At 37.7% G+C, this 24,404-nt stretch overlaps 3 protein-coding genes and 1 long non-coding RNA gene across 4 annotated transcripts; 1 reads left to right on the top strand and 3 right to left on the bottom strand.

The window, feature by feature from the left end:
* Positions 1-6,883: 6,883 nt before the first annotated feature.
* LOC126592630 (uncharacterized) lies at positions 6,884-8,818 on the bottom strand. Its single transcript, XR_007612734.1, has 4 exons — positions 8,687-8,818; positions 8,482-8,604; positions 7,898-7,964; positions 6,884-7,076 (listed from the first exon to the last, which is right to left on the bottom strand). It is a non-coding gene; the product is annotated as an uncharacterized LOC126592630 (long non-coding RNA).
* A 1,657-nt stretch (positions 8,819-10,475) lies between these two features.
* LOC126594008 (uncharacterized) lies at positions 10,476-14,461 on the bottom strand. Its single transcript, XM_050260206.1, has 15 exons — positions 14,032-14,461; positions 13,761-13,891; positions 13,540-13,672; positions 13,292-13,448; positions 13,131-13,209; positions 12,776-12,816; positions 12,576-12,692; positions 12,403-12,483; positions 12,079-12,141; positions 11,955-12,006; positions 11,719-11,793; positions 11,581-11,628; positions 11,399-11,434; positions 11,237-11,311; positions 10,476-10,766 (listed from the first exon to the last, which is right to left on the bottom strand). Exons 1-15 carry the CDS (start codon positions 14,189-14,191, stop codon positions 10,692-10,694), a joined length of 1,323 nt encoding a protein of 440 aa, XP_050116163.1. The 5' UTR covers positions 14,192-14,461; the 3' UTR covers positions 10,476-10,691.
* Positions 14,462-15,634: 1,173 nt separating this feature from the next.
* LOC126593920 (ethanolamine-phosphate cytidylyltransferase-like) lies at positions 15,635-19,761 on the top strand. The gene is made up of 9 exons (XM_050260090.1): positions 15,635-16,196; positions 16,296-16,531; positions 16,645-16,826; positions 17,060-17,131; positions 17,472-17,539; positions 18,181-18,301; positions 18,695-18,760; positions 18,867-18,989; positions 19,304-19,761. The coding sequence occupies exons 1-9, from the start codon at positions 15,850-15,852 to the stop codon at positions 19,373-19,375; spliced, it is 1,287 nt and encodes a 428-aa protein (XP_050116047.1). The 5' UTR covers positions 15,635-15,849; the 3' UTR covers positions 19,376-19,761.
* A 605-nt stretch (positions 19,762-20,366) lies between these two features.
* Positions 20,367-21,588, bottom strand: LOC126593787 (protein LURP-one-related 5-like). The gene is made up of 2 exons (XM_050259899.1): positions 21,243-21,588; positions 20,367-21,049 (listed from the first exon to the last, which is right to left on the bottom strand). Exons 1-2 carry the CDS (start codon positions 21,501-21,503, stop codon positions 20,645-20,647), a joined length of 666 nt encoding a protein of 221 aa, XP_050115856.1. The 5' UTR covers positions 21,504-21,588; the 3' UTR covers positions 20,367-20,644.
* Positions 21,589-24,404: the final 2,816 nt, after the last annotated feature.

The raw sequence follows: 24,404 nt of genomic DNA, 5'->3' as shown, positions 1-24,404 counted from the left end.
ATCAGGTGGAAAGATAAATCAACCGGAGACCCTGCAATGGTCCTGTACGGCTGAATCTAGAGCTCAAAATCTCATCTAGCCGGAGTCACCTAGTATGACTTGTACGGCACTACACTGCACATAAGTCGGAACTACCTAATGTAGTCTATACGACTTAATGGTTAATGTTACGTTCTAGTGCTTCTCTCATCAATCATATGTGCACATAATCTAAGGTCACCTACCAGTCGGAACCCTTCTAATGGTTTATACGACTGGCATGTCGGAACCACCCCTAGTGGTCTGTACGACTAGCATCTACTTGGATCCAAGGTGAGCGTGCGATGCAGGGTGAATAATATAAGCACTAATACCAAGGTGCAGTTTATGAGCTCAACATATCTCAACATCATCATAACAGTAATAATACTCACCTGATACTCACCTGTGCGTCCACAGCACCATTTCACATATATGCATCATACAACAATTCATAATATTCATGAAATTCTATGCATGGCAAACCAAACTATATTTCATATCTCATTTCAACATACTTTTCATTTAAGTTGATTTCTGGGGAAATCGAGTATATAGGTATATATATAGAAAGCAATGCCCACTCACTGGTATGTTGCCGGGTCGTAACCCCCTTGACGCCCCTGGATGTGCTCGTCCTCGCTATAAGTCTCACCTATATGCGAAACAACTATAAAACGTCATTTAAAGCGCATAAACGAAACTAGGCAATTAATTCCTCATACGATGCTCAATTTTGACAAATAAATACTCTAACGCGATCTACACAACCTCACGAGCATCGTACTATTTTTAAAATAATTTTTCTACGTCTCACGCGCCCCCACGCGCCGAATTGGGCACGGGTCTACGCGCCCCCACGCGCGGCCACGTGCGTTGCATGTTGACGGCGTCAGTTAACGCCGTCAGGAATATTCCGGGAGTATTCCGTTAAAACCTAACGGTACCGTTAACGCCGTTAGGAATATTCCATTAAAACTAACAGAATATTCCTGTTTCTTCTCCGATGGTCTCTCGCCGGACTCCGGTCACCGGAAAACTGGGAAGTTTTCAAATTAACTATTCTCACTCGTTTTTCGTCCATTTTTCTCGAATTTTATACCAAATCGAAGCCCTTAACATGTAGAACCACGATGGAATGGTTTTAAGCACTAAAAACCACGGGATCATACCTTCCAAAATTTCAAGAAATCGGCCAAACGTCGAACTAGGTGATTCCGACGTCCAAAACTTCCAAACGACACACTCCGAGCTTCCTTGGGACTTCCTAAAGCTCACTATGAGCTTAGTTTGGCCTAAAACACAACCAATTCAAAGCTTGTGAACAGTACACATTTACGGGATCTTTAGAAACTAGGGTTTTCGAAGTAAAACTCACCTTAAATTGGTACCTACGTGATCGTGGAGTCCTCAGGAATGCAATGGTAGCCTTAAATCTGACGATGGTAGAAGTTTTGGGTGGTTTTGGTGGTTGCTCGTACGTTCGAGAGGGAGAGAGAGAGAGTGAGTGTCTGAGGAAGAGAGAGAGTGACAGTATACGGGAAATGGGGAGGGAATTAGGGTGTGAGGCCCTACCTAAACCCCCAAACACAAAATTAATATATAGAAATGTAAATCTAAGTCCTAGTTTAAGTTCCTAACACTAATTAATATTCTAATTAACAATAGTTTAGGAACTTTAGGTAAAACTAATGTCGAATTTATGCACCTTAATCCCGTTTAAGGTCATTTTTGTAATTCCGCGTCCTCGGAATTAATAATTTTGGGACGGGCTGTGACAATCTCCCCTCCTTATAGAATTTCGTCCCCAAAATTCCAGCCACCAACCAAACCATCAATACTCATAAAATAGTCTCGGATACATATCTCTCATCCGTTCTTCTGTCTCCCATGTAGCTTCTTCCACTGCATAGTTCCTCCACAATACTTTTACCAAGCTCACTGTCTTATTCCTTAGAGCCTTATCTTTCCAATCCAGTATAGTCACTGGTTCCTCGTCATACGTCAAATCCGGATTAATTTCCAAAGGTTGAGTAGGAATCACATGTGAAGGATCTGAAACATAATGCCGAAGCATCGAGACATGGAACACACTATGTACCTTAGACAACTCTGGAGGCAGCTCCAACCTATAGGCAACTTCACCAATCCTCTCAGTGATCTCATACGGTCCAATGTACCTGGGACTTAGCTTTCCTTTCTTTCCAAATCGAACCACCCCTCTCCAAGGCGATAATTTCATAAATACATAGTCGCCCACATTATACATTTTATCCGTGGTATGTCGATCCGCTAGGCTCTTTTGCCTATCCTGGGCCACTTTCAGGTTAGACTTAATTACCTGAATATTCTGAGTAGTCTCATCCATAATCTCTGGGCCCTCAAGTATTCTTTCACCGACCTCTGACCAACATAATGGCGTACGACAAGCTTTACCATAAAGCGCTTCAAATGGAGACATTCCAATACTCGAATGAAAACTATTATTGTAGGCAAACTCCATCAAATCCAAGCGATCATGCCAAGAATCACCAAATTGCATCACATAGGATCTCAACATATCCTCGAGCGTCTGAATAGTCCTCTCTGACTGACCATCTGTCTGTGGGTGATAAGCTGTACTGTAAAGCAATCTAGTGCCCAAAGCTTCTTGAAAAGCTATCCAAAACTTAGAAGTAAACCTTGGATCTTGATCAGAAATGATATTCACTGGGACACCATGATACTTTACAACCTTCGATATGAATAACTTAGCCAGCTTACTTAAAGGGCACTTCTACCTTATTGGAATAAAATGTGCTGATTTGGTAAGTCGATCTACAACCACCCAAATGCAATCAAAACCATTTTGTGTACGAGGTAGCTTATACACAAAATCCATCGTTATATTCTCCCATTTCCACTGGGGAACGGGGAGTGGTTGCAATCTTCGAAACGGCTTCTTTCTTTCAGCCTTAACCTGCTGGCAAACAATACACCTACTTACATACTCTGCAATTTCCCTCTTCATACCCGGCCAATAGTAAAATGGTCGAATGGTATGATACATTTTAGTTCCTCTTGGGTGCATAGCATAAGCCGAACAATGTGCTTCATCCAAAATTTCTTTCTTTAGTCCCTCATTATTTGGCACATACATCCTGTTCTCTTTCATAAGCATACCATCTGATCCTCGGATCCTGAGATCTTTCTTTTTCCCTTTCTTTCTTAAACTGACCAACTCTTGGATTTCTTCATCCAACGATTGAGCTGCAAGCACCCGATCAATTAAAATTGGCTTGACTTGAAAATTGGCAAGAAAAGCTTTACTTTGCTCTTCCAATTCTAACTTTACTCCAGTAGATCTCAACTCTGCAAGAAGAGGAACACGGCTGGCATACAAAGCATTAAGTCTCCCTTGAGGTTTCCTACTCAGAGCATCAGCTACCACATTTGCACGACCCGGATGGTACTCAATCGTGCAATCATAATCACTTAACAATTCTAACCATCTTCTCTGACGAAGATTAAGATCATGCTGCGTGAAAAGGTACTGAAGACTTTTATGATCTGTAAAGATCTTACATTTCTCGCCATAGAGATAATGTCTCTAAATCTTCAAAGCAAACACAATAGCTGCCAACTCAAGATCGTGAGTATGATAGTTCCTTTCATGAGTCTTCAACTGCCTAGAAGCATAGGCAATCACTCTACTATGCTGCATCAAAACACAACCCAAACCATTCAAAGAAGCATCACTGTAGATCTCGAAGTTACCATTATCATCAGGAAACATTAACACCGATGCATGAGTAAGGCAATATTTCAACTGTTGGAAACTTTGCTCACACAACTATCATCCCACTCAAACTTAACATCCTTCCTGGTTAACTTCGTTAATGGCAAGGCAATCATAGAAAAGTCTTGAACAAACTGTCGATAATAACCTGCCAAGCCAAGAAAACTCCGCACCTCAGTGACGGTTCGAGGTTGTTCCCAACTTTCCACTGCTGCTATTTTTTGAGGATCCACTTGAATTCCTTGGGCTGATACCACATGTCCCAAAAATGCCACTTGATTCAGCTAAAACTGACATTTACTAAACTTGGCATATAATCGGTGTTCCCTCAATTTCCTTAACACCAAGTTAAGATGTCGAATATGGTCTGATTTCGACTTAGAGTATACCAGAATATCATCAATAAAAACAATAACAAACCTGTCGAGATATTCCTGGAATACTTCATTCATCAATCTCATGAAAGCTGCAGGGGCATTAGTCAATCCAAATGGCATAACCAAAAACTCATAATGCCCATAACGAGTCCTGAAAACCGTTTTATGAACATCCTCATCTTTAATCTTTAATTGATAATACCCAGATCTCAAATCGATCTTAGAAAACACACAGGCACCTTTGAGCTGATCAAACAAATCATCTATACGAGGTAAGGGATAACGGTTTTTAATCGTTACCCGATTCAATTGCCTGTAATCAATACACAATCTCAAAGTTCCATCCTTCTTTCTCACAAACAACACCGGAGCTCCCCAAGGTGAAGAACTAGGCTGAATGAAACCTTTATCAATTAATTCTTGCAATTGAATTTTCAACTCTCTTAATTCCGCTGGTGCCATTCTATAAGGAGTCAAGGAGATAGGGTTTGTACCTGGAAGCAAATCAATCGAAAACTCCACATCTCTATCTGGGGGCAATCCAGGCAAATCATCTGGAAACACATCAGGATAGTGTCTGACTACTCCGACTTCCTCCACACTACTGGGAGCAACATCATTCAAAACCACATGTGCTAAGTATCCCTGACAACCCTTGAATAACAACTTCTTTGCCCTTATGAAGGAAATAACACCATGCCTCACCCCACTTCTTTCACCCACAAAAGTAACCTTGGGTAGTCCAGGACGAAGAAAAGTAACTGATTTCCCGTAACAATCTATATGGGCGCGATTATAATGCAACCAATCCACCCCTAAAATCACATCAAAATCCACGATGTCTAACGGGATAAGATTAGCAGGCATAACTACATTATCTACCATCACTGGACACCCAGGATAAAAACTATCAACATAACATTTATTCCCTCTAGGCATAGCAAACTCTAAATCAAACCCTAGAGGTGAAGGATGAGGTTGTGTCATTTGAGCAAAGGTATGAGAAATCACAGAGTGCGTAGCACCACAATCAATCAAAACTCTAGCAAAATGACCAAGAACATTCAACGTACCCATAATCAAGTCTGGATGGTTCTGAGCATCTTGCAGCGAAATGTGGTTAACACGTCCCTGAGCTGGTTGTCGTCCTCCACGACCTCTGCCACTCTGATTACCTCGTCCTTGATGAGTACGTCCTTGACCTGCCTGGGCAGGCTGCCTAGACGGCCCTGCACTACTAGCAGCAACCCCTCTCTGTTAGGGCCGACCCCCCTGATACCACTGAAATCCGCTAGCTGGCATAGACGGATATGAAGTATAACCTCCCTGATCCTGAGAATATCCACTCTGAAAATAAGGATCCTGGGAATATTGATACTGTCCCGGAGCATAAGGAGCAGCATCACCCTGATAGTGATAAGCACCACCACGACCAAACTGGCCATAACTGCCTGAATTTAAGTTCTGCTGAGTCGGTACTGGAGCTGGCATAACAGGCTGCTGGGGCCTCTGCTGACTCTGGGGACACTGTGCAGCTCGATGTCCTGCCTGACCACATGTAAAGCATGCACCACTGCTTCTCCTACATTCCCTATGATGTCGGAAATTACAACGGCGACATAACGGAGGACCAGAACCACCAGTACCAACAAAACTTCTCTGACTAGGAAATCTAGGTCCATTACCAAACCTACCACCTCCTTTCCTCGGACCTGTGGCACTAAATCCACCACTGGAAGAACTCGAACTCATTCCACTTTTCTTGAAATTCTGCGTCTTACGGGGTCCTTGAAAGGAGATACCTTTACCCTTGTCGTCATTCCTCTGGTTGCCACCATTCTTATCTTCCTCTTCATCACTATCACTAGGAAATTTCTCGGACTCCTCCATCCGAACCATAATTTCAGAAAACTCATGATAATTAGCACAAGGAAGTGCGCTAGCAAATGTTCGCCATCTCTTCTTTGATCCCAACTTAAATCGACGAAGCATTTCCACTGGATTAGCAGCCACGTCCGGATCATAACGAGACAAATCTGTAAACTTCCTGTAGTATTCACCCGCCGACATCTTCCTTTGCTTCAATTGGGTGAACTCCTGCTTCTTACTATCAATGTACTCTGGAGGAACAAATCTTTTCTTAAATATTCCCTTGAATGTGCCCCAATCTTGCACCATCTCAGGTGCCAGAAAATTAGTTTCATTACTCCACCAAACTGCAACCTCTCGGCTTAAAAACCAAATGGTAGTCTCGACCCATCTATTCTCAGGTAGGTTCCCTTGACTCCGCATTACTTGAAAAGTCTGCTCAATCCGATCCAACCACTTTTCTGCCCCCTCATAACCTTCATTTCCCTCAAAGGTATCCAATTTCAGATTATACATCGTCTCTACGAGCGTTCTCTGAGGAGGACGGATATTAGCCTTAAAAGCCTGAGCCATTGCTTCCCCTAACTGGGCTATATCGGGGAAATTAGGCTCAGCAGCACGGCGAGGCTCTCTACGAGGCGGCATAATTCTGACAGAAGACATAAAAAAATCAATAGAAGAATTCACTAGTTATACAGGACTGCAACCTATGCTCTGATACCAAACTGACACACCCTAACCCGAAGATTAGGACGTGCTGGCCATCACGTGAGCGTGACGTAACCATAAGTGTAGGCGGAAACGATAATATAACAAAATACGAACCAACAAAAACCACTAATTGCAGTTATTAACAACCTAGCATTCTATGTGCATAAGAGTGTACTAAACACACATAAACAGAGCATAAGCGTCTAGGTGCAGTCAAGTAGGACCATAATTAATTTACAACACCCTCGGGTGAATCCTACATTTATTTAGTCTGTCAGAACGCCGAAGAAGTCCTCGTAGGCCACCAACGCCTCAACTAGAACCTGGAGGAGCGCAAAACAGAAAACGTGAGTGGGCGAAAATAAAGCTTTTCCAAAACATTTCATAAATCCACATTTATAACCCCTCTTTGAAAACCTGTATACTTTCCCAGAAAAATAGTATATAAACATATATATCTCAACCATCTCAATCATCAATCTCATAACAGATTCAATAGAAAATGTGCCATATCAAATTCAACAGTTTAGTATGAATGCATTAACATAAATCAGGTGGAAAGATAAATCAACCGGAGACCCTGCAATGGTCCTGTACGGCTGAATCTAGAGCTCAAAATCTCATCTAGCCAAAGTCACCTAGTATGACCTGTACGGCATTACACTGCACATAAGTCGGAACTATCTAATGTAGTCTATACGACTTAATGGTTAATGTTACGCTCTAGTGCTTCTCTCATCAATCATCTGTGCACATAATCTAAGGTCACCTACCAGTCGGAACCCTTCTAATGGTCTATACGACTGGCATGTCGGAACCACCCCTAGTGGTCTGTACGACTAGCATCTACTTGGATCCAAGGTGAGCGTGCGATGCAGGGTGAATAATATAAGCACTAATACCAAGGTGCAGTTTATGAGCTCAACATATCTCAACATCATCATAACAGTAATAATACTCACCTGTGCGTCCACAGCACCATTTCACATATATGCATCATTTAACAATTCATAATATTCATGAAATTCTATGCATGGCAAACCAAACTATATTTCATATCTCATTTCAACATACTTTTCATTTAAGTTGATTTCTGGGGAAATCGAGTATATAGGTATATATATAGAAAGCAATGCCCACTCACTGGTATGTTGCCGGGTCGTAACCCCCTTGACGCCCCTGGATGTGCTCGTCCTCGCTATAAGTCTCACCTATATGCGAAACAACTATAAAACGTCATTTAAAGCGCATAAACGAAACTAGGCAATTAATTCCTCATACGATGCTCAATTTTGACAAATAAATACTCTAACGCGATCTACACAACCTCACGAGCATCGTACTATTTTTAAAATAATTTTTCTACGTCTCACGCGCCCCCACGCGCCGAATTGGGCACGGGTCTACGCGCCCCCACGCGCGGCCACGTGCGTTGCATGTTGACGGCGTCAGTTAACGCCGTCAGGAATATTCCGGGAGTATTCCGTTAAAACCTAACGGTACCGTTAACGCCGTTAGGAATATTCCATTAAAACTAACAGAATATTCTTGTTTCTTCTCCGATGGTCTCTCGCCGGACTCCGGTCACCGGAAAACTGGGAAGTTTTCAAATTAACTATTCTCACTCGTTTTTCGTCCATTTTTCTCGAATTTTATACCAAATCGAAGCCCTTAACATGTAGAACCACGATGGAATGGTTTTAAGCACTAAAAACCACGGGATCATACCTTCCAAAATTTCAAGAAATCGGCCAAACGTCGAACTAGGTGATTCCGACGTCCAAAACTTCCAAACGACACACTCCGAGCTTCCTTGGGACTTCCTAAAGCTCATTGTGAGCTTAGTTTGGCCTAAAACACAACCAATTCAAAGCTCGTGAACAGTACACATTATGGGATCTTTAGAAACTAGGGTTTTCGAAGTAAAACTCACCTTAAATTGGTACCTACGTGATCGTGGAGTCCTCAGGAATGCAATGGTAGCCTTAAATCTGACGATGGTAGAAGTTTTGGGTGGTTTTGGTGGTTGCTTGTACGTTCGAGAGGGAGAGAGAGAGAGTGAGTGTCTGAGGAAGAGAGAGAGTGACAGTATATGGGAAATGGGGAGGGAATTAGGGTGTGAGGCCCTACCTAAACCCCCAAACACAAAATTAATACATAGAAATGTAAATCTAAGTCCTAGTTTAAGTTCCTAACACTAATTAATATTCTAATTAACAATAGTTTAGGAACTTTAGGTAAAACTAATGTCGAATTTACGCACCTTAATCCCGTTTGAGGTCATTTTTGTAATTCCACGTCCTCGGAATTAATAATTCCGGGACGGGCTGTGACAATAATACTATTAGAAACAGTTACAATAAAAGAATTCAAACATTTTGATTGAATAAATGGATAAAAACTATGTAAAAATAAGAAATAATAAATGGCAAAAGAATGTATCCATAGTGTTAAAAAAATTGGTACATTTTACAAAAAAATTGGTTCATTACACATATGTACATTAATAAAGAAGAATGGGTACATTATAAATAAATTAGGGTACATATAAAAGATTAAAAAATTATGAGTACAAATGAATTTTTAAATAATATAGGCCCTAAAAGAAATTAATACATGGGTACAAAATAAAACTAAAAAGAAAATACTACAAATTTAAAAAAAAAATGTTGCAAATTAAAAGTGGGTACAAACTAAAAATATAAATATATGATACAAAGTTTAGGCATAAAACATAAATATACCATATGTAATTTTTCTATCATTGATTAAATATACAATGTCACGTGACGGTATACACATGGGTACAAACAAAAATAAACCTTTAAAAAATATGGGCACAAAAAGAAACTAATATATGAGTACAAATTAAAAATGAAAAGAAAATAGGTACAAATTAAAAAAAAATATTTGCAAATTAAAAATAGGTACAAACTAAAAATAAAAATACATGATAAAAAATTTAGCCATAAATATAAACATACTAATTGTAACATTTTTAACACTAAAGGAATATATTTAAAAATAAAAATATTTTATTATTCAAATAATTAATGATGTTATTAATACCAAGGACCTTGATAAAAAATTAAAAATGAAAAGGATTTTAATCAATGGAGTAACAAAAAGAAGGATATAAACCTAATTTCTCCTTTTTCAATATTTATCGGAATCTAAATATTTTAAGGTTAAAATATTCATAAAATTAAATTATGATAGCCTACATATTTAAAAAAAAAGATACTTTAAGAAAAAAATTATCCTAAATTCACTTTTTAATAATAGCGGGCTAAAAATTTAACCCATAAAGGTTTAAAACCTAAATTTTCTGGCTTAAAATTTTTAAGTTTTAACCCAGAAATTTGAGATGGTCTAACACCTTTTTAGTTAGTCAATGTGTTGTTTTGGTGACAAATCAATTAGTCACGGAGGCTTCAGTCTCATTTATAGATCTTTTTCGTGACTAAATGTTTTAATCACAATATTTTGTACCTTTAGTCATGAGACAATAGTTGTCACTGAAAGCCAAATTTTTAACGGGCCTTTACAGAAATAAAGAAATCAAGTGGGACTCCCTCTGCCCTTTTGCAGATAAGCAAATGCTCCCCTCTCTGTAAATGGTGATGCGCAAAGAAAGGAACGGACTTTTTCGGCACTTCAAAACTTTTCGGTTACAATTTTCGACAAATAAATGGTCACGGAATTTTGCTGATGGACTTGAATTTTCGATAACTGGTTGTCGGGCAGATATGTAATATACGAAGGATTTATAATACAACATTCTGTGCACCATCCAACCATCGCATGCCCTGATGATGCAACGTAAAAAAAACGAAATGAATAACGTGATACAATTCAATGCTGACGGAAAAGTGCGAGCATCCATGCGGCATGAAGTTAAAACGTCCACTCTTCAATCTGCGCAGATGCAACAACACTCATTCTTCAACCTCGTTCGCAGTTTGCACCGACTCTGCAACTGGCGGTATGCAATCTACCTTGAAGCGCAGAACCTATGTTCCAGAAGATGAAAGGATAAAAATGTAAGAAAATTCCCATATTGGACGTACCAAACAAGAAACATCGGCTCAAAACGGGTACCAAAAGATAACAATGATGCATGTAGAATTCAAATGCGATCAGTTCATGATAAAGATTGAAAAATGGTCAGATTTCACTTTCGATCTCTCAAGTTCATATTAAAGTCATCTGACTACCTTAGCTACTTTTGTAGAGATGGAGACTTGGCAGCCACTATATGCGGTAACAAACGATGATTGAATATAAATGTAACAGAATATATGGAAAAGACGCCAATTCTGTTGATAATGAGTTATGATCCAACAAAACTTTACGGTTCAAACTTCAAAGTAAAGCTTTCAAGTAGCATCTAAGGCCCAGTCGTTTTCAAGCAAGAATACGTAAACTGGCGTAGTAGAACAAAATAAGAATATATAGAAGATACCGAAACATGTCTGCGCACCTTCTTAAAAAAATTTGAATAGGAATTGTCCCAAATCAGTTTGTAGATTCCAGCCTCGCATGTGCAGAAGTTTCCCTGTAAACGAACACTCATATTGAGGCCAGGACATTTAATATCACAAATGATCTAACACCACAAAAAGCCCGAAATAGCAAAACTTACTTGGTCAGAATCGTAGCGTCGGTAAGGTAAAATGAGCTGTGGTAAAACCAGCAATGCCCCAAAGTAATTACAATAAAATAATTAAGTTAGAAACAGAAAGGAAGAAACAATACAAAGGTTGAAGAGGAGGAGACCAAAGTAAACATAGTAATTAACAACGGAGACATCATAGTTAAACTTACAGATTTTTCCCCAGAAGAATTTGTGTACTCGACACTAAATCCAATATCCTGACCAACAAACATAAATCTCAATATGGAATTTACACTGTAAAAACTTTAAGTAAACAACATATGACCAACAACGTTTAGGAACAATACCAAGTTTATCTTCCCCTGTACAAGCGAGAAATCCCAAGCAATATATGAATTTATCGCATCCACAGCCAATAAAACCTGTAAGAGTAATGAAGCCACATTTATTACTGGCTGGGTTAATAGTTAAACGGCCAGCGTTGTTAAGAAATAAATCAATAGATTTACACACATGCATGTGAACACAAAGCATCTTCAGTCATGAGGAAAAAGAACAAGTATCACAAGATATATAAACAAACCTCATGAGTTTTACCAGCTGGAACACTCGCCTCTTGGTAATCATCATTATTCCTATACAGAAGAAATTAGCAAAAGTTCTTATTTCAAAATTACAAAAGATAGTTTAGAGCTTCAGTGCCTCACCTTCCTTCTAATGCGCCCGCAACCTCTGCTGGGATAAAAAAGGGGGAATTTGCAAAGACCTCACTGAAAAAAAAAATGCATATGTAAATTGATATAGCAATAAGCACAACCTAGCAGCAGGACAAAGGAAAAACAGGCTTGCAGCCCAATAAGACAACACAGCTTTATTTTGGGTTTTCAAGTGTACGAGTTCTATTATGCGTGTAATACACAAGCAACCATGATTAGCAATTTTTTACCTCGACACCTTTTTATGGATCAAAAGGATAGTCAAATCAAAACCTTAGCGAAAGGAAGGGGTATATAAATTGATAGGAGTAATACCTGATGAACGTAATAAACCTTTCAAACTCAGTGGTGTAGACATCAACAGCTTCTTCCAAGACAGCTAACTCTTGCTTCTTTCTGCCCAAGTCATAAAATAAAAGAAAGTGTCACCATAAAGATAAATAGAACTACATCTTGAACATAAAAGCCAAAGATAAAAAGATTCTCACAATTTTCTATTCTCAAAGCGCCCCCAAGACAGCGAAATAAGGAGTCGTATAAGAAGCACCATAGTTGTAAGGCTGTATAAAGGGGGTCCATAACGTTGCCGTTGCTCTTCCATGGGCCTATTAATGAAGGATACAATAAGTGTATGAGACATTAATTTACCATAGAAAATGCAATTAAACTACAACCACGAAAATCTTACCCATCATCATCATTTATTTGGCAAATAAAATCAAGTAGAACCTGCACCCAAAAGGAAGCGCAGGAACAGTTACCAACACATGGAGTCAATAAAACATACTTTTGAAGTTCATCTACAAATAATATAAATAGAAGCTCCATTGAATAACCACCTCACTGACACATACAAATGCAGAACGAGAAATCTAAGCAGATAGGCAAGTCAAATTGTTAAGTATTTATCACGACATTAAGAACATTAACCATGCCAATGAACAAACTAGCAGTGGACATTCGGGTCGAAACCCAGCAGTGGATATGGAGTAGTAGGCAAACCCAGCGAATAATGTGGCAAGCAACTGCGTAGAGGAGCATACCTGTGGAACCCCAACCAAGTACTTGACAAGCGTCTTGTAGACACCAGTTGCAGAACCAAGCTGCGCTAACAGTCTCCTCCTGAAAAGTTTTTCGGCCAAGTAGAACGTAAGGTGGAGCACATGTTGCTTTTAACCTGACTGCCAAACGAAAGGAGTCTCACCTCTCCATTTGCTGATTCCACAAGAGAGCATAACGTTCACGTATAGTTGCCCCAGAACTAACCAAAGCTTCAACCTCTGCTTGCTTATTCCTCTCTGAACGCTCCCGCTGTTGTCTGATGAGCCTCCCCCGAAAATCCTGAGGAATGTAAGTCATAACTGCAGGCAGATTCAGCAATTCCATTATGATCAAAGCAGATTCACGAATACCTCATCTAAACACAACACGGGCAAGCGATAGGGAACTAACCCGTGTTGAACACACGTTCGGAATTTTTCGCTTGGAAAGACTCCAGTGTCTTCAAACTGGTTTGAAATTTCTGGCGGAGGCGATCAATCACAGTAGCAAGTTCAGCATCATCAGGACTCGACTGCTCTCGAAGCTGCCCAACCAAACACGAATTAAAAAACAACGAAAAGGCAGCATCTTTCGCAGCAAAAACCGCTTACATTAACTTAGCTTAGACTTACAGTTTGAGGCCAATGGGGTTTTTCAAGCAAAAATAGTATCTCCTCCATATGCTCTCGATTCTTCCACATGTTTTCGTCTACTTTGTGCGGCGGTTCACTCTCCAATTCACTCACTAACAATCTCTCCTCGCCTAAAAACCACACCCGTTTTATTCATTCATTCTCCAAAATACTGAAATTTTATAAATTGCAAGAAAAAAATTTGAAAAAAAGATGATCACTTTAGCAAAAATATGTAAAATTTTCAAGAGGGTTTTGAAATCACGATGACCTTGAGCCGCCGGAGAGTGGTGGAGCAAATCGGCGGTGAAGGAGCGAATCTCGGAGGAGAGGCGAGCGACGTCGTTTGAGAGAGGGGGAAATTGGTACGTGTCGTAGTAGGAAGCGAGAAAAGCCCTGGTTATTGGTACTATACCCTCCGTGGAAGCCATGGTTGCTTGTGAGCAAGACCAGTCCAACGCGATCTCTCTCTCTCTCTCTCTCTCTCTCTCTCTCTCTCTCTCTAGCTTTCTGAGTTCGTCGGCAGGAAGAGGAAGAGGAAGATGAAGAGGGGAGTTGCGGTGGAATAACGGAATTTGAAAAGGAATAATCGAAACAGAGAGTAGTAAAGTCCACGCCACCGGCCCACCGCCCACCACCCTCCACTCACCGATGCAGTTATTTTAAAACTTTTAAGTTAATTGTATTTCAATTCATCTGGTTTAGTGCAAGTTTACAAATTGGAGTAGGCTTCTACCTCCTTTAAATCTCCCCTGCTTATCTCCTTTTTAAAACATCGTTATGAATTTGATGAAGAGATGAAAAGATTATCTGTGATAACATTTATCGCAATTGAATAAAAATAAATTGATGTTGATAATTGGTGAATGGATCAATCAACAAAGTAGAGCTTGTGTAGATGTACTTTTGGACAAGGATTGTCTGCCCTCCTTATTCCAGTGCCCTTCCGTGCCCTACTGTTTTGTATGGTCACGGTGTCAACATTTTATATTATTTTTTATAAAGATAATAAGATAAAAATGAATAGTAATATAAAATGTTGACGTGGCTTAACCGTGACCATACAAACAGGAGGGCATGAGAGGGCACGGGAACAAGGAGGGCAGACAATCATTGTCCTGTACTTTTAAAATGACTAAAAGCGTTTTTTGTGAAAATATTTTCAGAACCAATCCTTAATAAAAATACAAATAAATTCTCGAAAATCACTTAAAGTGAAAAGCGTTTTTGGTGAAAATGTTTTTAGAACCAATCATTAGTAGAAAACATTTTAAGTACTTTTGGAACCAAAAAATATTTTCTCTAAAAGCGTTTTCAGTCATTTTAAAAGTACATCCAAACGAGTTTGTAGACTAAATTCAAGGTTTTTATTAGCCAAAATTACTTTTAAAATAGACATAATTTATGACTTTGGTCTTTGATACTTAAAATCGATAGCAATAGTCCTTGAGTTTGTCCAAGGCTAATCATTTTGATCATTCTGTGAGAAGTCTCCTTTAAATAAGACGAAAATAATAAAAATACTCTCAAATTTTGTTAGATCATTTTGACATATTGTTTACTAAATTGAGGATATTCTTATTATTTTGGTCCTTATAGAAACAGAGATGTTTAACGAATGGTCAAAATGATTTATGGTGGACAAATACAGACCGCTGCTATCAAAGTGAAGAGTTATATCAATCTCCGAACTATTTTGAATAAAATGCCAAAAATCAATAATAACTTACAAAATTTACTCAATTAATTTTGTTGGCGCAACTAACTTAATTTTGAAGAAATAAAAATGGGCTTAAAAATGTCCAACTCAGAATATCTTTGACCCAATAAAAATCAAAACTTTGAGTTGGACTGCAGCCCAAGACCAAGAATCACCCGCCGCACAAGAAAAAGAAACAGTGAGAAAATTGAGCGAGGGAGAGAAAAGTGAGGGGAACCCCGAACCGAACCCAACAATTTGCAAATCAGAAAGTGCCCGACTTTATTCGATTTCCCGATTCGATACCCAAAAAGAAATGTTGGGTTGTATCAAATGACTGAAGCTATCACTTTCGTTTGATTTCGTTTGGGAAATTTCGGAAGCTGCGAGATGGGTTTGGAAGATGGGAACTCAGAGAACGCGCGAAGCTGGGCGAGGTTTCTGGCCACGTGTCTCGCCGGTGGGGTGGTGGTGGCGGTGGGGGTCGGCGTCGGGGTGTCGCTTCTGGGTTCACAAGAACGCGGCGGACCTCAGCTTCCTCTGGGACTTCGATGGCGGAGGAAGAAGAACAGACCCGTGCGGGTTTACATGGACGGCTGCTTCGACATGATGCACTACGGCCACTGCAACGCCCTCCGTCAGGCGCGCGCTCTGGGCGACCAATTGGTCGTTGGGGTCGTCAGCGACGCCGAAATCATCGTCAATAAAGGCCCCCCTGTGACTCCTCTCAACGAAAGGTACCGACTTTTTGTGTTAATGGAGCTGATTAGATTCGAAATTTTGGGTTATGGCATTATGTGAACGTGTGGTTAATCCTAATTAGTTGTCTTAATTAGGATGATTATGGTTAATGCTGTGAAATGGGTTGATGAGGTGATTCCAGATGCACCTTATGCCATAACCGAAGAGTTCATGAAGAAGCTGTTTGATGAATACAATATTGACTATATCATTCATGGAGATGACCCATGTGTGCTTCCTGATGGTACTGATGCTTATGCTCTTGCGAAGAAGGCCGGCCGCTACAAGCAGATCAAGCGGACAGAAGGCGTTTCCAGCACCGACATTGTTGGTTAGTTCTATTTCTAGCATTGGAGCTGATTAAATAATGAATACTTATGTTCTGTATAGAATTACAGTTGTTTTTGTTAGTCTAACTTCGTTATTTGCTAATGCTGTGTATAGGTCGTATGCTTCTCTGTGTAAGAGAGAGATCTGTTAGTGAAATCCAACAGCATTCTTCCTTGCAAAGACAATTCAGCCACGGTCACAGCCAGAAGTTTGAAGATGGTGGGTCTGGAAGTGGAACCCGTGTGTCTCATTTCCTACCGACATCTCGAAGAATTGTTCAGTTTTCAAATGGAAAGGTAATGTTGTCTCCGTAACTGTTTCTCTGCTGGTTGTTTGAAGTGGAGCAACTTTTAGTATTCAATCCCTCACTTAGATTCCGAAGTTCGTCTCTTTATAAACAAGGGAGATGAAAGGGGAAAGACAAAACTTGATTTCTACGTCACATTATCACATATACTTATTTTAAGTGCCACACTCTAGCATTGCATTACTACTTTGTCACTTTTTAGTGGTTTATGCCTGACTGCAGGGGCCTGAATCGGATGCGCGCATAATTTATATAGATGGTGCATTTGATCTTTTCCATGCTGGACATGTGGAGGTAATGTGGATGAGTTTGCTCACATGATATTTATCCTTTACTCTCTTACAGTATCCTTTACTCTATTTAGAGTGATCTGATTCCTGAAAATTGCCACCTCTCTCTCTCTCTCTCTCTCTCTCACACACACACACACAACACAGACACATTACACATTATATCTGCACCATTGTTGTTAGACGTGGGATTTTATTTTATTTTTGTTCATTCTACTATATTCATGCCATTACGGTCTTCTTGTCTGTTTTTCTTTTGTTTTCCAATTTTTACTTTAGATTTGATAAGCTATTGAGGGAGAAAAAACTGACCTTTTGGTTACATGGCCATCTTTTTCATATAGATCTTAAGGAAAGCACGAGAGCTTGGGGATTTTCTTCTTGTTGGAATACATACTGATCAGACTGTCAGGTATCATCTCCATCTTACTCTCACTCTCACATGTCAATTTCTATGACCAGTAACCCTTTAATCATTTGGGTCTACTTTAGAACCATATATAGTTTGACCATAATAGAAAAATCAAATCCAATAGTAGTGACTTCCACACACGTGTGTGTATATTATCTCTTCACATGAAAAACAAATTAATCCGTAAGTCAATTTTGTACCTATTGTTCTAGGTTTTCTCATTGAATGGGTTTTCAGTAGCATACTAGTTGCGATAGAACCTTGTCACTGGTCACCACTTTGAAAAAATTGGCTGAGTATCAGTTTATCTTTCATGAAAGTTGATTTACTTAATCTACCTTTACGGTTGGTGCCCTTTTCCCTACCTTGTGTGCATTTTGGTGTTACATAAAAACACAACTTTGCTCTCACCATATATGTGGATTATTTCTAATTCCTGGGAAGCAACTTATCTTTATATAAATTTCACCGATACTTCAGTTCATGAACTTCCATCTCTTACAGATGTTCATTTATTCTTGCAACCTCTGATTAGGGTATTTTGTTTTACTTCCAAGTACACATCCTTTTTTTACTTCCATCTCTTATACTGTATTTCAAAACCCACTAGGTAATAGCTTTATCTAATATTTGCATTACAGTGCTAACAGAGGAGCACATCGCCCAATAATGAACCTTCACGAAAGAAGCCTAAGTGTTTTGGCTTGCCGCCATGTGGATGAGGTTATAATTGGTGCTCCATGGGTAATCTCAAAAGACATGGTGAGCTTGTCTTCTAATTTGTACTGAATTTGCTTCATTATGTCTTACATGGCCGGTCCCAAGCCCGGATAAAGGAGGAGGGGGAGGGCGTCAGGTAGTCGACAGCCGGCACTCCATGATCACGTCGAATCCTTATGAAAAAATGTATTTAGTCAGCCTTCATGCTTTTCCTGTATTCTTCTGGTTGTTTTTCTCATCGCAAAATTTTCTTATTCTTGAAGTTGGTTATAGTCTCTTTTTTTTCTCCCTCAGCATTAGTGTTAATTGAACTAGAATTTGGGTCTACCCGTAATCTCGTTTTAGTACTTTCCATATTTTTGTGAACTTGACTTGTTTAAAACAGTGCTCACACTTGTATTATATAATTCCTCATGGAATATCTTGTTGCTGCAGCTCACAACCTTTAACATCTCCTTAGTGGTCCATGGAACGGTAGCAGAGAATAGCAACTTTGAAAAGGTAAATTGCAAAACAAGTTCCTAATGCTGATGTCTTTACTTCATTAGCTTAATTCTGGAGCCGCCAAGATGCATTGGTTAGTTACACTTTTTTTTTTGTTTGGCAGGAAGAAGGCAACCCATATGAAGTCCCAATCAATTTAGGCATCTTCAAAGTTTTGGAAAGCCCGCTTGATATCACCACTTCCACAATAATTAGAAGGATTGTATCCAATCATGAAGCATACCAGGTTTTCCCCTATACCTGAGTTTCCTTGCAATACTATTGTTCGAATTTGGACCCGTCATTTATAATGAAAATTTCAAACATTATAAATACAGGGAATTGTTGTTAGCACTCCAAAAATTTTATTTAGCACTCCAAACTTCCTATAATTAGAAAGAAAAATACACATGTGACGAGTGTAGATATTTTTGGAATGCTAATAACAGTTCCCTAAATATAAAGCATTTTTATGTTTGACTATTGTTTTACTTGATATCGTTTTGATTTCTACTTAGCATGCTTCAAACGTATGGCTTATCACTATTTCTTTTCCTGCAGAAACGTAACGAGAAAAAGGCAGCAAGCGAGAAAAGGTATTACGAAAGCAAGGGCTATGTTTCCGGTGACTGATAGACATAGATCTCTGAGGCCGATACATGGCTAGGCATTGAGTGCACCTGTTATTTTGGCACTTCGACGAAATATTACTAACTTCACAGATGACACAGCTGGGTTTTGGTACATTCACATGATGTTATTCACAGATCCTATTTTACGTGTATTTTACGAGTGATTCCCGAGTCTTGTTGTCTTGCAGCTATCTATTTGTTGTTTACATAGCTATTTCGGATTCAATCCAGAACCTCTAGAACTTGAGAAAAACTAGTTTGATGGGTTGATCGGGGCAAGCTTTTCGGAGTTTGCAAGTTCACGCTCCTATTTTTAAAAATTAATACAAATTTAGCATGCAAGGAGTTTGCAAGTTCACGCTCCTATTTTTAAAAATTAATACAAAATTAGCATGCAATATGATTCTCCTGATGTGTAATGTCATACTGCTCTCGCATATACGCGCCTTGTGTCACTCAGGTGACGCGTGCGAGGATGATGCATACGTTATGATCTGAAGAGAATTTTTCTTTCTTTTTGTTTTTGTTTTTGTTTGGGAAATTGGTTGAATTTATCATTTTACTGTTTTAGTTGTTGAACCGATTTTGGTTGAATTTATCATTTTACTGTTTTAGTTGTTGGACCGATAAAAATCAAATAGTAGTGATATACAAATCAAAGATTTTACTTAATATCAACCAATCATTAAAAGAGAGCATCTCAACGAGATTAGTAAATAGATCATTTTAGCCGATTTCCATGTTTTCAGCTTTGAAAAAAAATTGTTTCTGTTGTGCTGTGAGAATAGGTTCATTTTTACTGCTTCACGTTTTTAGTTTTTTTTTATCCAAAACTGTGAAAATAAGTTGTTTTTAAGTGTTTACCAAATATTTTTCTTTAACTCAGTTTTTTTTTTATACCTATTTTTCATAAAATCACCTCAGTATCAAACTGGTACTTAGAAAGCAATATTCAAACTTTTCCGACTTTTCAGGAAAATAAATATGAACTGGAGAGCAAAAAGGCACTGTCATGGCCAGTTGACTTAATCCAAATACGCAAACTTCTGTTGCATTTAGATACAAGTTTTTATTTGGATACAAGAAAATTGGAGTGATGGCTCATATATATATATATATATATATATATATATATATATATATATATATATATATATATATATATATATATATATATTGCTGGCTCTCTACCCTTACATAATATGAGATTCGGTAGGGTAAAAAAGTATCCTATTTACATGGGTTTATTTCTGTACATTACAAGGTAAAATCAAGAACACAAAATTGGTGTAAATGTCTTCCCACAAATCCGATCCAAAACCATTACAAAACCCATAATTAATTCAAGATCAAATCCAGGTTGCACCACCAAGCTGAACACGTCGTTTTCAAGCAAGACTGAATTATTTACTCTTTTTCTAGACACAGTGGCAACAAGTTCTCCACTGCGATCTCTGATTTTGCAGTTTCTTCTCCCAAAACAACCTTCAATTCTGAAATCTGGTGTACTATTTGAACTTGGCCCTCCCATGAACACCTCTGCCGCTTCACTTTTGTTTCTGCTGCCAAAAAGATTTGATCCACTTTTCATGGTGAAGACTCTGCTGGATTTAGGGTTCTTTCCATATCCATCTTCTCCTCTATATGCATTCCATTGAACTTGCAAGCTCAACATCTGTTCATTACAAAAATGGATTTGAATAAGCTTTCATGTATCAGATAATATATAGAGATACGAGCATGCTGCTCTGGTCAACTGATCTAATTCACGCTTGCTTTAACTCATATAAGTTCGACTTATTATTATTTGTATTGGCTACTAAACATGCATACTACACCAAAAGGAGGATTTGATAACAAATAATTACCTGGGGTTTGAGGGTTAGCAAGGCTCTTCCAGCTCCATCCATGAGGACAAGCCCTCCTCTAACACAACAGTTCTTCCTCGAATAATTGTCTACTCGAAAACTTAGTATTCCGCGATCGTCAAACACTGTAAATCCATCAGTTCCCTGGAAACTCATGCTAGATCTCTTCCACACGGTGAGCACAGACGGTGGCGCATGAACATCTTCCAACTGATGATGAACCCTTTCTTTCAACGCCGATGCTGGATGTATCCTGGACATGGCTAGCTAGCTAGAGAGATGGTAGAGAGGAATATGAGTAGTGACAAATGGCTTAGCTTTGGTTTTGCTGTCTGAAACTTGAGAATAAAACTATGTCCAAAGATGTGTGTGTATATAGAGAGGCAGGAGCCTATATATATATAATTTGGTATATACTCTGAGGACGTATGTACGTCGAAACAAAGAGAGAGAGCTTTGTGTTCTCTCTGTTGTCTAGCATAGTGGTTGGCACAGAATTCTTACGTAGGTCCCCAACTTTTTTAACGCTGCAAAAATTAGTATCCGGTGCTTAGTTACTAATGTTCATTGACTGAGATCTTATTAGTTTTTAAATTTTGATTGAAGTCCTAGCATTAATGTGATAATAAATTTACATGTTTATTACATATTTTTTAAAATAAAAATTAGTAATTGATTTAGGGTTTTAAGACTCACACCTATATTAAACTCCTAATTAATTTTGAATTCAAACATTTCTAAAATTAAAAAAAAATAGAATAAGTTTGTACCCATTAGTTTTTTATAAAAAGATTCTTAATTTTTTAATCTTAAATGTACCCATCATATCATTTTCAATTTTTTTAATCTTAAATGTACCCATTTTTAAATATACCAATTTGTTATATGTAAAATGTACATTTTTTTTAATATAAAATGTACAATTTTTTTAATATAAAATGTACCCAATTTTTTAATATAAAATCCATTAAATTTTTTTAATCTATTTTAAACTTATATGAGTACATTCTTTTTTTGTTGATTTGAGAATGTATCTATGTCAAGTTTAATCAAAGAAATTTACTAACGTTATTAAGTCTGATATCTTCTTTTTTCTGTGTTTTGGAGAATATATCCATGTTTTGGTACAATTTTTTTTTTTTATGTTAATTTTGATGAATGTGCCCACACACACACACACAAAATATAATAGAGGGTATTAATTTATATTTTATTATTTTTAATCCCACAAATTATGAGTTATATTTAAAATCTCATTAATACAAACAAATACAATTTTCAATTTTTAATTTTTAATTAGAAAATAGAGTAACTTACATTATTACATTAATTCAGGAACTTCGATAAAAAACTAAAAATAGGCAAGATTTCAGTAAAAAAATATTAATAATTAGAAACCACATCCAAAATATCTCTATTTTTTTCATCATTTTTTATATGCAACTTACAATTATTTATATACAATTGCCAAGACTCTCTGACCTCACCAAATCACCAGTGACCAGCCCACCTACTTTACATATATTTACAGGTTCTTTGTAATAGTAAATTTATTTTTGTTGTCACATAATCTGGTACTTCAATAGATCGGGCTTAATTTGAATTTTTCGCATGTTATTCTGTGTTTTTTTAAGGAAGTAGCTAGTGACTTCGTCATGCCAATTGATTTTTTTTTGTCCAAAAAGACTAGTAGAGACATTTTAGCCTTCCTTTGCCACATCGTGTGATTTATGAGTACCATGAATCGAATCTAGAATGTGCCATATGAAAAACAAGTATGAAATTCATCTCCAACCACTAAGCCACCCCATGATGGTTATGTTAGTATGTGTTATTAACTATTGCCTTACCATTTATTAATATAACAAAAATATGACTTCATTATTATGTAACATTGGATTGTAAACTTTGACGATTGTAGTGTAACCTTATTTTTTCTTGTTATTCATACATTGAATGTTAACTTATTGTTGTAGCACCATTAAGCAGAGAGGTAGGGAGCCCATTGTATAACAATAAAGAGTAATTTTCTGACGTCTACTATAATAATACTTTTAAGTTTATACAAGGCGTTTATGGTTTAATAATCGACATTAGTAGTGTAATAAACAATACCATTTTATAAACCTCACCATTATTATGTAATGTTAGACGGTAAAGTTTGACATTTATAATGTAATTTTATTAAAACAAATGATATCAATAACTTTTTCTAAAGGGTACCGTAGAATTATATTTTTTGGCTTTGTGAATGTTTTTAAGTTGTAATGTTCAATCTTTTGGGGGGGGGGGGGGGGGGGGGGGAGGGGGGGGCACATTAAGTGCATGGTCGAGGGGTTAGGCCACAGTAATCATTTTAATTATTTGGCTTTGTGAATCCATTAGCAAACATCATCAATTTTCATGTTTCTCATGAACCTAAAGAATGCATCAATGGCACTAAAGCCAGACAAAGTGGGACGAACTGTCTTGTTTGCTTTACAAATAATGATTAGTATAAGCCTCGATCGATCTGGCTTAAGATCAATGAACTTCATGATGAAAGTGATATAATTCAAACAATTATGCCCCAAGTAAAAATATTTGTTGCTCATTAGTCCAAACTTCATGCATACATTTGACTCCATTTGTCGGCATACTGAAACTTTGGACCAATAATTCCCATTTGTATATTTCAATTTGGGATATTATATAAGCTAAACATCCTATATTCTACTCTATATGACCAATATTATTCGAAACCAAGAATATATTTTGGTGGGATTTAGTTGGAAAACAAGAGATTTCTTGTTCTGATGTTGTGTGTCGTGATTCATAATATGTAGTTAGCCGATTAATTTGTTCATAAAAAAAACTCTTAAAAAAGAACTAATTACCTTGGGAAATAATACACAAGAAATGTTTTGATCAAGGAAATGTATTATTTAATATAATATCGTTAGTTTAGAGATTTAAGCAAGTTGCTTAGTGTTAGTGCCCATTGTTTTGAGTCACTGAATCACTACCAAATCACTATAATGTGTTGATAATATTTATGTCTCTATTGAAAAAATTACAACTTTTCTAAAATCATTAGTCAATTTTGGTTTTCATGATGAATTTTTGACACATCATAAGTTATAGATTAAGGCGGGATATGAAATTATTACACTAGAAAATGAA

Source organism: Malus sylvestris, chromosome 12 (assembly GCF_916048215.2).
Source record: "Malus sylvestris chromosome 12, drMalSylv7.2, whole genome shotgun sequence".
Classification (NCBI taxonomy): domain Eukaryota; kingdom Viridiplantae; phylum Streptophyta; class Magnoliopsida; order Rosales; family Rosaceae; genus Malus; species Malus sylvestris.
This window is presented reverse-complemented; position numbering and strand designations above follow the sequence as displayed.